Source organism: Cyclopterus lumpus, chromosome 4, assembly GCF_009769545.1.
Source record: "Cyclopterus lumpus isolate fCycLum1 chromosome 4, fCycLum1.pri, whole genome shotgun sequence".
NCBI lineage: Eukaryota > Metazoa > Chordata > Actinopteri > Perciformes > Cyclopteridae > Cyclopterus > Cyclopterus lumpus.
Genome location: NC_046969.1, coordinates 18,266,078 through 18,280,614, shown reverse-complemented (window position 1 = coordinate 18,280,614; position 14,537 = coordinate 18,266,078). Strand labels below are relative to the sequence as shown.

Genomic DNA, 14,537 nt, shown 5'->3' with positions numbered 1-14,537 from the left:
ATACTTAAATGTTTGCCAATGTTTGCAATAGCGTTTACGGCTATATTCAGTGCTTCTCAATTTTAGGGTCTGGATCAACAAGATAAATCTACGGGCTCTCATGATAATTAACAGAATAGAAAGATATCTTTGCATTTTTCTAATGAATTATCCATCCATCCATCCATTTTCAATACCGCTTATCCTCATTAGGGTCGCGGGGGCGCTGGAGCCTATCCCAGCTGACATAGGGCGAAGGCAGGGGACACCCTGGACAGGCCGCCAGTCCATCGAGGGCACATGTAGGGACATACAACCATTCACACCTATGGGCAATTTAGAGATCAATTAACCTGCAGCATGTCTTTGGACTGTGGGAGGAAGCCGGAGAGCCCGGAGAGAACCCACGCTGCCACGGGGAGAACATGCAAACTCCACACAGAAGGACCGCTCCGACCGGGAATTGAACCCGCGGCCCTCTTGCTGTGAGGCGACAGTGCTAGCCACTACACCACCGTGCAGCCCCTAATGAATTATGTACTTGTGAAAATACTATTTTTGTTTGATTTGAAGGACAATTAAGTTTAATTAAACAAGTAACAATTGGTGAACTAATGTAACCACCTATCGGTCCCCGAACCAACACCCTGTGTTCAATACAGTACGATCTTTATCTCCTCTATAAGTGGAACAACCAATACTCCTTTGCAACATATAATACTGAAATACATTTTTAAATACGATGTTATCAAGAAAATGCATCAAGTGAACACAATGTAAACCCAAAACAATAAAGTTATGTAATCCTTAAAGGAACAGTTCACCCAAAACAGAGCAAGTAAAATGTGCGACAGATCAGACAGTAGGCCTCAAATTTTAAGTTCTTCCCCATGCAACAAGAGATGCCACAAAAGTAAATTTTTTGTTCATTTTATTAAAACATTTTTATTCATAATATATGACAACTATTCAGGCTAGCCTATGTTTATTTTTTTCATTATCAAACCATAAACCAGTTACCTATTGTCAACTGAAGTATGACAGTTGTACCAAGAGTATTACATTTAACTCAAAAAGAAAAAAAGGGGGGTTCGAACATGAAAAATCTACATATTAATCTTTTTTATATGCTGCAGTTTAAAAACATGTAATCTTGGCCTAAAGAGTTTTATTGAAAGACAGGATGTATACGTTTTGTTTCTGTAATATTGTCAACACACGCTTCACTGTGGATTTTCAATGAAGTGACGCTACCCCTTGATATAATACCAGGCAAGTATCACAGTACCATTTACTAATATGGCAGAGACTACAGAAAACTGTTGAGGAGCAGTCGTAGAATACTGAAGCAAGATGTTTTACTGATATTCTTGTACCTTGTTCTTTAAGATTAGTGCACAAGAATATCTTACTGTTTACATTTCAATGCCTCAACCATAATGTGTACCATGTATGGACTTTAAAGTGTGATATTTACAATACAGTACTACGATACTTAAAAATTACCGGTCTCACAAATATCGTAAGGGCCTCGCAGCAAAGATAACCCTCGGCATGGTAACAAGAATCGTGTCTGGTTTTGGCACAAGTATCATCCGGGAGTGCAGCTTTACAAACGTAAACAACAATTGTTGTGTGTGTTGTGTATCCCTCCCTTAGGAATGCCAAGCATACTGCTATTTTCTTCCCTCTGCTGTTTGACCATACCATGAGGAATGAAGTTTTACAAAAGGAGTGAGAGACAACAGGAAAAGTTTCCACAACATGGAAGGGCATCAGTAGTCATAGGCTGCAAAAAAGAAACAGAAGAGCCGTTATCCAAATCTGCATGAGTTCACGAGGATTGGGAGCATGCGATCCACTTCATGGAAAGAGGTTGAAATCCACACAGGAGGTATCATGCTGGCATGCAGTCACACCAAGGTGATCTTACTTTCTATTGTGAGGATGCAGGTACTTGCTGCTGTGCCTCTGCTGTTCACAGCCTTGCACATGTACTCTCCCTCGTCCTCCGGGAAGGTCTCTGGCAGGTAGAGGCAGGACGTCTCCCCTCTCTCTATGTACTGATAGTCCTCACAGTCCTGGAGCATCTCTCCCTCAAACCACCAGGTTACCTCTGGCTTGGGCTCCCCTGTGATCTTAACGGTGAACCGAACTGGCTCTGAGTCCACCACTGATTGATTTTTAAGAGGCTTTTTAAACCACGGAGCCCCCGATCTGGCATGGTCCTCCTCATCTTCATAGGCTGCAGAGCTGTTGATGATGCTACCCTCGTCCTCCACATCATCGTCCTTCTTCTGCAAACAGATTACAAAGAAATAAGAAACTGTTACCAGGGACAAAGCCACCTGAAACCAAATGCTTAATATGCTGTCATAAGGAACCATCTTGCATATGTGGTCATGAACATGGAACATTTACTTTTTGGAGGGCAGCATCAATCTCTTGCTGCTCAAACTGCATCCTCTGCAGCTTCTGCTCTTCTATCCTCCTCCTCTCCTCTTCCTCTCTGGCATTAGCCATTTGTTGAAATCTGGCTTTCATGTCCACCTTCTGTTTGAATGGTGACTCTTCGGCCCTCACTGAAGTTGCTTCTCTTTCCCCATCCTCCTGAAAAACACAGCAATTATAATATATGAGATACATTAATATAACAAAATAGCAGGAAGTTCAACATTTGTTGGTAATTTAAACATCTTGAATTATTAATGTCTTGCCTCCTGGAACCTCTCCGATTCTCTCTCTTTAATTTCATCATCAACGGCCTTCCTCCGTGCTCTCTCCATCTCTATCTTTTTCTGAATGTCCTCTTCAGTCAGTTGCTTGATCTTCTCAAATTTGGACTTGAGGTTCTTGGCCTGGATGGAGCCGGTCCTCTTGAGTTTGGTCAGTTCTTGATACTCTTTGCTTACAAACATCTGAGCTTTCATTCACTTCATCCTGTGAGATAGAAGACCATTCTTTTGCATTGTTGCAAGAACACCGTAAATGATGGAAATGTAACAATGTGGCATAAAAAACAAGAGGTTACATTTGTTGTTGCATTAAGATGGGTCAATGTATGTTAGTACTCTATCAAGCATTATTGGCTGATAAAGTTATACAGTGTGCGATGGACATAAATTTTCATCTGCTCCAAACTGACCTCGCCCATCTCTTGTCTGAGTTGTTCAAATTCCTCCTTCTCCTGCTCCCTTTTCTTTTTGCGTTCCTCGGCCTTGCGTCTCCTCTCAGCTTCCTCCTTCTCTTTCAGTAGCTCTTCAAAGTTCATCTCCAGCTTTCTGGGGTGCAGTGCTTCCTGGGATTCACTCTTCACCATCCCTCCTTCTTCATCTAGTACCTATACAAACAAGTACACACAAAGGACAAGATTTCTCTGTAGCGGTGAAGTAACTGGTTGCGTCACATTTCATGTTTACTTACCCAACATTAAATAATGCAGCGAACACAAAGCAGGAGCCATTGCTCAGAACAACAACATGCATCCCATCACCATCATCATCCCTCGACCTGTTTGCCCTTGTGCTTATATGGAATACACTCAAGTATGAATAACTGTTGTTTCTTCTGATTTATCTGTGAAAAATATGCATCTGAAATTTTAAAATATCTTACTGTTTCATCTCCATATGCAGAATTTTCCTGATCCAGGCCAGGGCTCTTTAAGAAATAATTTGGATAAGGGAACAGCAATGCAGGTGTACCATTTGAGCCCATCATAATGATATACAGTCCATTAATTGTCACCCAATTAGAGCCAATCGTAGATCACATTTAGGCAGTCAGTGGGAAAAGTTAAACCAGCTTGACATAAAACTAAATTGCTTTTGTAATAAGTTAACCTCATTTATTCATAATGACATGCATATCATAAGCATATGTATGTGCTGTTTGTATGTGTTTCTGGGCATGTTAATATGTAGTTATAACTCGGGAAAGTTCGGGAGCAGCGAATTGAGTTAAAGCCTGAGCAGCAAACATTCGTGCTCTGTTATTATATATCAGGAAGCTACACACATATTTGGTTTCTGAGTCTCGTAGACTTACCATGCTCTTGCGGGCCTCAGCAAAGAGCCTTTTCTCCTCTTCTAATCTCTTCTTGGCATCCTCCTCCGCTTTCTTCTGCTCCTCCTCTCTTCTCTGACGTTCCAGATCCTCAAAACTGCCGCATATCTTCCCAGGCTTGCTGCCCTCCAGGTTCAGTAAGGCCATCAGCACATCGTCGTCCTCATCTACAAGCTGAGCCAGAACACAGCAAGGTAAGTAAGCTCTGTGTACTGGAGATAAAAGGGTTGCTAAGGACCGCTAGGTCAGGTGAAAACTTCCCGAAAGGAATAGTTCGACATTTTGGGAAATTAGATCTTATTTGCTTTCTGGCGACGAATTAGATGACAAAAGCATTCAACTCCTATATCTGTCTGATAAATATGACGCTATAGCCAGCCGCCGGTTAGCTTAGCTTACCACAAAGACTGGAATTAAGAAGTAGTGACGTCACTGTGTACAACAATAATCAACCTAAACCTCTAAAGTTCACTAATTAAGATGATATATGTTGTTTGTGTAAGTGTAAAGATGACAATTCCCTGTTTTACAAGGGGTCATGAACCTGAATATTGTTTGGCTCTGAGCAGTTGCCAGGCAACTGGCTGCAGCATTATATCTGGCGTATAGACATAACAGTGGTACAAATCTTCTCATCGAACTTGAACTTTACCAGAAAAGGAATTACTGTATTTCTCTAAATGTCTAACCATTCTTTCAAGGCCATTTAAGATAAAATATATATTTAACTTATATGGATATTATCACTAGATATGTTAAGTAACTGAGGTGTTTCACACTGCAAGATTATTTTCATTATCTAAGAAATCTTTCTGAGTTCTATACATTTTTCATATATAATTTTGTATTTATTTATGGGAAGCATGCTGACCATGCTCCGCCTGGCTTCAGCGAAAGTTCTTCTTTCCTCCTCCATTCGTCTCTTGTACTCCTCCTCTGCTTTCTTGCGCTCTTCTTCGACCCTCTGCCTTTCCACCTCTTCAAAGCTCAACCTCAGTTTTCCAGGTCGGACCTCCTCCTTGTCGTCCTCAGCCGACTGAGTGTCCTCCTCATCTTCTCCCTGATAACACACACACACACAGATTATAAGCACCGATCAAACATCAACATTCCCAATGCAACATATTTTGGAAGTAATCGGAACCCGGAGACTCGGAGAAACCGGAGACTCTACTATTTATACTCGGTACTTGTTGGAATCAGGATCAGGATACGAGGATGTTGATATTGTGTATTGTAAAAAATAAAAAGCGATTAATACAATTTTCAACATTCCATTTAAATGAAGTTTGGTTTACCATTCCCAGCCTGGCCTCCTTGAAGGCTTTCTTCTCGTCTAGCAGGCGTCGCTTTGCTTCCTCCTCAGCCTGCTTCTTCCTGTGCTCCTGTCTCTCCTTCTCCAACTCTTCAAATGTCATCTTCAGCTTTCCAGGAGTCACCAGCACCCTGTCTGAAGGCTTCTCGTCTTCATCCTACATCCAAATGAGAGTCAGAATGCATTGTTTAAATATGATCCACAATATTTAAGTTTGTCGTAATTGGTCCAAAACAAAATATTATAACAATAACGTTTATTTCTTCATATCTCTACCTGGACAACCGAGCGCCGCTTGGCATCCCTGAAGGAGAGTCTGTTTTCATCGTACCGTCTCTTCTTCTCTTCCTCTACCTTCTTCTTCACTTCCTCCTCTCGATTCTTCTCCATGTCCTCAAAGTTCACCTTGATTCTGCCTGGAGGTCGTGATGACTTCGATGGAACCACCCGGACCAGGATTGTGTCATCTCCATCCTAAAATATGTTTGATAATGTCGGATTATACGAGGTATGACAAAGGCACACAGTTAGGTTTGAGGAAGTTGTACTTTACTTGAGTATTTCCATTAAACTCTATGCTACTTTGAACTGGCCTAATGTCGCCCTTTGCAGCAGGTTAGGGGTTGGGTGTCAGTCTAAGATAGCAGAGTCTAATTTAGTCACAGTAAGGAGGTCTAGAGCTAATTTAGTTACTGGGAGGTGTGGGAAACAGTTGCCAGTCATATGCTGTCTCCACCTGGCAGACTGAAAGTGAGCTGTTTTTTAGTCCTCAATTCATGCCTCCCGTATATTCAAACAGGATAATTTTGATCTTGAAACATTGCTTCGTTTCTGATAAGATGCATAAAGCATAATTCATTTTCATTTTCTTCATATGAAAATAGTCAAAGGGCAAGCAAAAAGAAAACGGGGGAGTTATTTGCTGTATAAAGCATGTATAAAGTAAATACACATAAAAGCACTCTAGTCTACATAATTGTAGACGAGTAACCCTTAAGAAGGAACTACGTTTCTAAGAATTGATGTTGCACACAGCGGCCTGCACCATTGCCAGAGTGGTTGCCAGGATTTTAGAACTACTGAGCTCATCAGTCATTGGCCCAAAATGTCCATAAGTTATTTCTTAGATTTTATTTTCTGCAATTGTTTATTTTAATTAAACAGTTGTTTTTAATCGTAGCTACCGCCCTGATCGTTACTGATGATGATACAGGCAGAGTAGAAAAGACATAAACAACACTACTACTACTACACTGTCCTGTTTAAGTCTTTTGTCTTGCTGTTGAACATATACAACTTTGTTAACGTTTGACTGTACTACAGTAGAGCAGAATTAGGGCAAAGACGTAGCAGGCAATTGGCTATCTGGCACAAGAAAACATTATGTAACCATTCCCAAGAGATACACTGTCTGAAGGTATGAAGGCCTTCGATCTGTTCTGTACTTAATTAAATATTCATTTGATTTACACATTGTTTTCTAAAGCCTGAGACGGTAAGCTATAATAACCCATTGGAGTTCACATTCTGGTCATGTCAACAATGCTACTGGTAGTTTCAAACCTATATCCAGCCTCTGCCAACTGTTTGTGCGACCTAAAATAACTCATCCAAGTGGCAGCTGAGGATTACCTGAATGATTACAGATACAACTAACCCATTTCCATCAGTAAGGTAGCACTGCACCATCTAGACAGGCTCTCCACTTCCCACCAAGACCCTATACAAAGAATTCAGGCCAGGTTCACTTACCTCCGATGCTTTCTTAGCCAAATCTTTCGTTATTTTGGCTTTTTCCATGTTGTCCTGGGTTTCCCTCTTCTTTCTCTCTCCTTCCATCTTCTTCCTTTCCACGTCTTGTCTTTGTTTTTCCATTTCTGCAAACTTCCCCTTCACACTACCTGAGGGTTTCACAGAGCACAACACAAGCCTTCAGCCTCGTCTTCCTCCCAGAATCCCTCGCTGAATACCTATTCTTCCTCCCGTTTGCACTTCTTACCTGTGATTTTAGGGACGTAGGATTTTTCTACCTTTGCTGGCTTCACCTCTTCTTCCTCATCACTGGAAGCGAGCAGTTCTTTTATCTGTGGCGGAGCAGATAAAGAGTGGTGGTGAGGTTACGGTTTAGCTGAGATCATCTCCTTTGGCACTCAGGAGCCATGCTGGTCCCAGCAAGAACAAGGGCCTAATCGCTTCTAATAGCCAGGTCATATGACCTGCAGGAGGGCTTCTGATTGGGCCGTGGGGTTGTTGCACATGCAGGCAGGAGATGAGCAAGTGCTCGAGCCTGGCCAGCTATGGCACGGCTGTACACAGGGAGGTGGTTCTCTCTGAGTATCACTGATAATCCACTCACACAACACCATATCACTGTGTTTATTTCACCGCAGTCAATCTCAAAGAAGAAAAGCTGTCTTAACCAAGAATTCTTGATCTCTGACATTCCCCTTTCATTTTCTCATATGTAGCTTCTCCGTCACCAAAATATTTCCTCCACTGAAGAAAATCCAAGACAACATTTTTTAACGGTTTGACGTTACATAAAATATAGATGTTATTTGCATCTTTGTATACTAGAGGTGCAGCTAATTATTATTATATTATATGGCCATTATAATTTCACAGAGCCCGAAGTGATGTCTTCAAATGTCTTGTTTTGTCTGACCGATTTGCAATGATATAAAACAGAGGAAATCATCTCATTTGAGAAGCTGGAACCAAATAATAATATGTCGTTTTTCCTTGCCTAAAAGATTACTCTGTTGTCTCTGTTGTCGCAAATTGTTGCGAGTATAATAATAATTTAGCAGCGCACTACCACACTCTCAGACACCTGTTGGACATAATTTAAAATGTGATGCAGTAGAAGAAGGGGAAAGTATTTTTTTCTCAACACAGTCTTCCTCCTTGTCAAACCCTGGTGCCTACATTACCCACAATGCAATGTGATCACTGACAGTTTGGTCAGAGAATTGCAGGGTTACCAATTCAAGTCCTCGCGAGGACAAAGTACAGAGTATTAACAGTGTGAAGGAGCCAGTTTGCTTCCCACCGCTCTAAGGAAGGGTTAAATGCAAAGTTCGCTGTACTTGTACAATTTAATGTATGATGATAAAAGTTTGTTTTAATTTACAGCATAACAATAGGTGGAGTTCCCCATTTTCTGTCATTCCACCAATTGTTTTAGCACTACTTTACATACTTTCTTCGGTAATTCCATTTGGTATATTTGGTGTGTGGAAAATGTGGCGACATAGAATACAAAATAAAATAAAGTTCGATGAGATGAACGACATCTTCTCCATAATTCTAAACATGCGTTTAGAATTATGGAGAATTTGTTCTAGAGTCAGTGTGGTTCAGTCCTTTAGTATTAGTCCATTATTAAAGTTACAATTACAACCTTTTGATGTCAAGCCAAACCAAAGTTGAATATTACACAAATTGATAAGTATTAACTGGGTAATTCGATAAAACTATACTGTGTGGTGTATAGAAGACAGTGAGTTCTCACTCAAACCGGCCGCCTCGTCAGCCCGTCATGCCTCATCATGCAATGCAGGTCTCGGTCGGAGATTAGTGGGGTTATCGGTCTTTGACCTGCTGCTTCCTGCGACTCCACTCTCTCTCCTTGACGTATTGTTCTTTCCTCTTCTGCTGCTCGTCCTTGTTCCTCAGCCTGCTGCGCTCCTCTCTGGCCTTCTGCATGGCCTCAAACTTGCCCGTCACATCCCCCTTGTCTTTCAGCTTTGGCACATAGCTTCTGGCCACCAGCTTTCTGGATCGGAGGAGTCTCTGTGGTTTTTACAGTGAGAGGGACGATAACGTTATTGGGAAATGCTCTCTGTGATGGGAAATATCCGTGTGGACAAGAATCACATCCACAAAAATGGATCTCATCACTTGTAAACTTTAGTTTCCTCACTCACCTCTTTCTTCAGCGTCACCTCAGAAATAGTCTGGTCTTCATTTATGTCATCGTCAGCATCCTCCTTTGTCTCTGTGTCCTCTTCTTCACCATTAACAGCTTCGGAGCATTCATTTTTCTCCTCGGCCGTGTTTTCTTCATGATTCACACCGTTCACAAGCGTCTTGTCAGTCTCACCACTTTCTTCATCGTTCATGTCGCAAGGCTCTTTGTCTTCTATCTGTGACGTCTTCTCGCTTTTCTCCTCGGCTGCGTTGTCGTCATCAACCGCCACGTCATCTTCCTCCTGTGTCGTATCCTCTTCCCTGTCGCTCATGTTGAGTTCGCTTTCATTTGTGACATCATCCATGTCGTGGGCGACTACAGCCGCAACCTGCGCCACCTCAGTCATTTTTGTACCACAATGACAAGTTGACAAACAGGCTCTGTTCCAATGTTACCTGCAAGGCGAAGGAGGAGAGTTCAAATGTCAACTTCCTTGTTACATTATGCACAGGTGAAGAATGCAACAGGAATTTCCCCATCTGACATAAACAATCACATTTTCATTGAATTCTCAGAAGTATTTTTTTTCCAACACTGTATCTTTACCCCTTGCAAAATGTTATTGATTGGCACTTTAAAAAAAAAAAACTATTATTATTATTTCTAATAATTGCATTCACTGCGGAATGTAACCAGAACATTTGTTGGCTGTTTCCTGAATGTTTTAGTGAACAGTGCCTTCATTTTGGCACCCTTTTCAACAATAAAGATGTAACACATGATTCACTTCTTTTCTATTTAATTACTATTCTACTTTTCTATTTTAACCGGGGATATAAACCAACCAGTTTACAGCCATTTGAAAGGCCATGCATATCCTCTACTTTTCTTAATTAATAAATGATTATGTAATGTCATTATTCTCATTGTCTGGTGCTGGGATGTGCAACAGGCAACTATTGAAGTTTAGGGCAAGGAAAGCTGTTCTATTTCCCAGTATGTTAAGAAAGAGTGCAATGGAAGCCCTCTATTTATAGCTCACTTGTGGGTCCAGGACATGTGATCATGGCTATTTCTGAAGAGTGACAGGCAGTGGGACAGAGCTCAAGTTGGCCCCCACATGTCGCCCTTCAGGCCCATGACAAAATGGCCAGACAAAGAGCGAGACAACTGGATGAACGAGAGCTGTTTGGACTGTTAGTCATCCAACACAAAAAAGTATTGCTGTTCATCCTCTGATATTTTGTCCTCAAATACCTTTGATATGCATGCATGAAGATCATAGAGCAACATGATGCCGCTGATACGGAGCTTGACATTTCAGCATTGAAGGGAATGAAAAGTGGAAATGTAGAATTATGTGGCAGTCAGTGGATCTTATAATTACCCATTACATTTTTAGATTCAATGCATTAGGACATGAGTTTTTTCATCAGAATAATAATGCAAATGCTGATTTTATAACTAGGCCAGTACATCTGATTTCATATTACTTTGCTAAATGTTTATTATGAAAGGTTCCTTATTAATTAGGGTTATTTTGACTCTAATCTCAAACCCAGGGACAAGGAGGTGAATGTCAGGAGACCGACCGAAGCACAAACAGACAGCTGTTTCAAATCCTCACCTACCATTACACACATTTTGGACTCAGAATATACAACTACATAACCTTTCATAATAAGTATTGTGTGACTTGAAGGATATCAACTTACTCGTTGGGCTGATGTTGAAGAAAGTCAGCCCAAAAAATATCAAATGAATCTGTGTATGTATATGTATATATATATATATATATATATATATATATATATATAGACTCATTGTCACATCTGGCAAGTTACTCTGAACAAAAACAAATCTAGTTAAATGACAAACTTTAGCTTTGGGTGGGTATGTCCTATTTTTGTACTCAGCTGGCACAAGATCACAGTGTATCATACAAAAAAATGAGTTTGACACTAATACAGATAGATGAATGTAGTATGTATCAACTACTGGACTACAGCCAATCAAAATGATTGTGCCTCTGTTTCTGTGTGTCTGTTCACATGTTGCTGTATAACTTATAGTTAACTGTTTTAGGCCATCGTGATGACTAAATTAAGAAGCAGGCTATGATCTGTTTGTGGCAACTTGTGGTTCAACTAATAGCGTTGACCTTGCTACATGAGGATGAACAGATCTACATGTGGGTTTTATAAACCTCTTCTTATACGCAATTTATTTAAAAAAAAATGGCATTTTACCTCTTTAGCTTGCTGACGTCCTCTTGTTTTAAACTTTTGGGAAAAATCCTTGGCTTCGACAGAAACCAGAAGAAGTGAAACGCAGGACAATCCGAGATGAGACCCCCGGCTGCACCAACTCGACTGGCTGCTGGCTGCGTGTAGGTGAGACGCTTCCATAAAAGTACCGTTACTTTCAACCGGATACTGCATTCCGCGCGCGGCTGCCGCAGGTTCAGCTGTTGCCTCGTGTGCGCGCGTGGGTGTGTGTGCGTGCGCGCACACACACCCACAAAGACTCATCGAGATCATTTGCAGTCGCAGCTGCATAAACACTGTTAATAGTTGTAGGTCTTATTATTGTGTTTTAATGGTTAATTTGCAGTAATTTATTTAACAGTTTCAGTGTTTATTCTAATATCAGGTTAATGACCGTTATAATGGCTTGAGTGATACTTTTATGATCTGATCACTATGGCCACGATGCAAAGTTATAGTATGTCTTTAATAACTTTAACGTATGATAGCTATTGCTATCAGTGAGTTTACAGTGACCATAACACTTAATATTACTGTGAAATCTATAATATAATGTATTTGTTGTTTAGTTGTTAGTTGACTAATAAGTATCCTCTAATTTAGGACATTATCTTAAATTACGGGCAGATTTAAGAATCATTTAAATAGGCTATTCCGTGCATTTGTTGTCTATACCCTCACCTACCTGCCATGCTACATCATGCATTTTTCATTTCCTGTTTTTATAATATTTAGTTTAATTCGTGTGGTGCACAATTCTGGTCAAGTCTGTTTGGGTTGAACAGACTTGACCAGACATTATTATCTGCTTATGGGCCTGTTAGAGCTGACATTCCTGACTTATCAGTTGAGAGGGACACCAACTTGTCCTTTGTTGTTCCTGCCTAATCTAGAGGTTGCTCTCAATCTGCTATGCAGTGACGGTTGGAACTCATATCGTCATGCCAAGAACCTCAGAAAAACAGTTTTTCAATATGGTCACATCTAATCAGAGATCATATTATATACATTATATATTATATATACATTCCTATCACCAATTGTAGGAAAACATACCGTATACAAGTCTGCACCACACTGGTGAGTCTTCTTTAAGACGAGAAATTTCTCTTGTGGATGTAAATAGAAACTCTGCAGCAGACACATTTTGTCTACTTTAATGGCTCCATGCACAGCTGCTGACTCACTGACCAAACAGACTGCAGGCAGAAAATCCACCAAGTAAAGTTCCAATTCAAGTATTCTAGGAATGCAATAGAGATTTTTGAGAGTTGGCGCACCTCTTTATTGATCTTGATGTTTGGTACTTTGCAGCGCTGCCTAAATAATCAATTGTAATATACTGAAAATCTTGTTTGGCACACTGTATTACATGGTTCGCTTGAAAATGATAATGTGATACAGTTTAAATGGATAGACAGCTAACGTTATTAACTTTAATAACTTAATTTCAGCAATACTCAGTGTGTCCAGTTAGAGTGTTGAAGCTTTGGGAACCCCCCCAACAAGAGGGTCAAAGCCCAGGCTAATACTGTAGCTATACTTAGAAGTGAAATCTGAGAGCCAGAGCATCATTGAAAGAGAAATAAATAGAAACATCGGGGACCACATTGATGAGAGAATAGAAAGACTACTTGAAGGTATTTGGTTGCAAAAAAGTAAAAACCTCTTGGTCTGTTCTGTGAACTCTAAGGGCTACAACAAGGGGACTGCTTTAAATAGCACCACAGTTGTGGCAACTTTTCAACACTGTTAGGACAGCTAACCTGACTCAGACTGGGCCTTTGCCTCGGGTGCTGCAGCTCATCCCTGACACCCCTGTGTATATGTGTGTGGTGGTACAGCCCACCCCCCCCTGCTGAAGCCCGAGTATAGACTGGCTCAGCTGGCCAAAACTGAATCAGTGCTGGTAGATGGACTCAGATGCCAGCTGTCCAAACCTCAGTCCATAGTAAATATAAAAAGCTCAGCAAAGACTGCTAAATTTGTAAACAATAACTTTTTTTTGGGATACTTTTTGGACACACAAATGGTCAACACATTATCCATTGACACGTCTCAAACATAATAAAAATATCAGTGGAAATACTCTCTGTTTGCTCCCTTTGATACAAAGCTAATGCGATGCTACAGTTTCTTGCCCACCAAAACATCCTGACGCCACTGTGATAAATACTCTTCATTAATGTCTAACATATATTTCTCAGGCATAATCGTCATGGCTTCACTGAGTTCACTCATTGTGAGATTTAGTGTTGGAACTCCCTGTTGTGTTCGTGCTGAGGGCTTGCATGTGCTAAACAGATTAAGATCAACTAGAGGCATCAACAGGATGGTTAAGTATTGCTATAATGAAGGGCCAAGTCTTTTCAATGCAAACAAAACTGACATTGTGTGACTTTATTATCTTGAAGGACAAACAAACTACAGTCTGTAACATTTGTTTTAATTTAAAATGTCTCTGTATCTCCTGCATGCATCAGAATATATTTGAACAGTTTCTCTCTTGAACTACACAAGCAGTGAATACAACTCGTAATTTCCCAGCAGTGACTGCTGAATAGTTGTTTTACAGAACAGGTGCCACCTGTAGACAGAGCACACCACACTACACCTGTCCTTCAATCAGAGGATTGGTGATTCGATCCCCGGCTCTGCCAGCCCATGTCAATGTGTCCTTGAGCAAGACACTTAACCCCGAATTGCTTCCCGTAGCTGTGTCTACGGTGTATGAATGTAAATCGCTTTGGATTAAAGCGTCAGCTAAATGAAATGTAATGTTACTACAAAGCTGCTTTTAGGACTCACAGAGAGCCCTTTTTTGCAGAAGACAGTAAAATTAATCCAACATGCTCTAAATTGGTCCAATAACCTGCATGTGTCCGTCCACTGTGCAGTATTCAAAAACCTAATGTCAGCCCTCTCAGATATCAGGCATTGGCATAAGCAAGACATAACTTTGCATTATTGACTTGTTGAGAACCCTAAAACACAGAGA

General features: G+C 40.7%; 1 protein-coding gene across 1 annotated transcript; it reads right to left on the bottom strand.

The window, feature by feature from the left end:
• Positions 1 to 947: 947 nt before the first annotated feature.
• Positions 948 to 11,705, bottom strand: nexn (nexilin (F actin binding protein)). The gene is given in 16 exon segments (XM_034531169.1): positions 948 to 1,768; positions 1,913 to 2,276; positions 2,401 to 2,589; positions 2,697 to 2,891; positions 2,893 to 2,919; positions 3,125 to 3,319; positions 3,595 to 3,639; positions 4,027 to 4,218; positions 4,916 to 5,104; positions 5,343 to 5,516; positions 5,636 to 5,833; positions 7,112 to 7,260; positions 7,359 to 7,443; positions 8,960 to 9,154; positions 9,289 to 9,727; positions 11,522 to 11,705. Coding segments are annotated over 15 exon segments (2,601 nt in total). The 5' UTR covers positions 9,679 to 9,727; positions 11,522 to 11,705; the 3' UTR covers positions 948 to 1,754.
• Between the last annotated feature and the right edge of the window lie 2,832 nt (positions 11,706 to 14,537).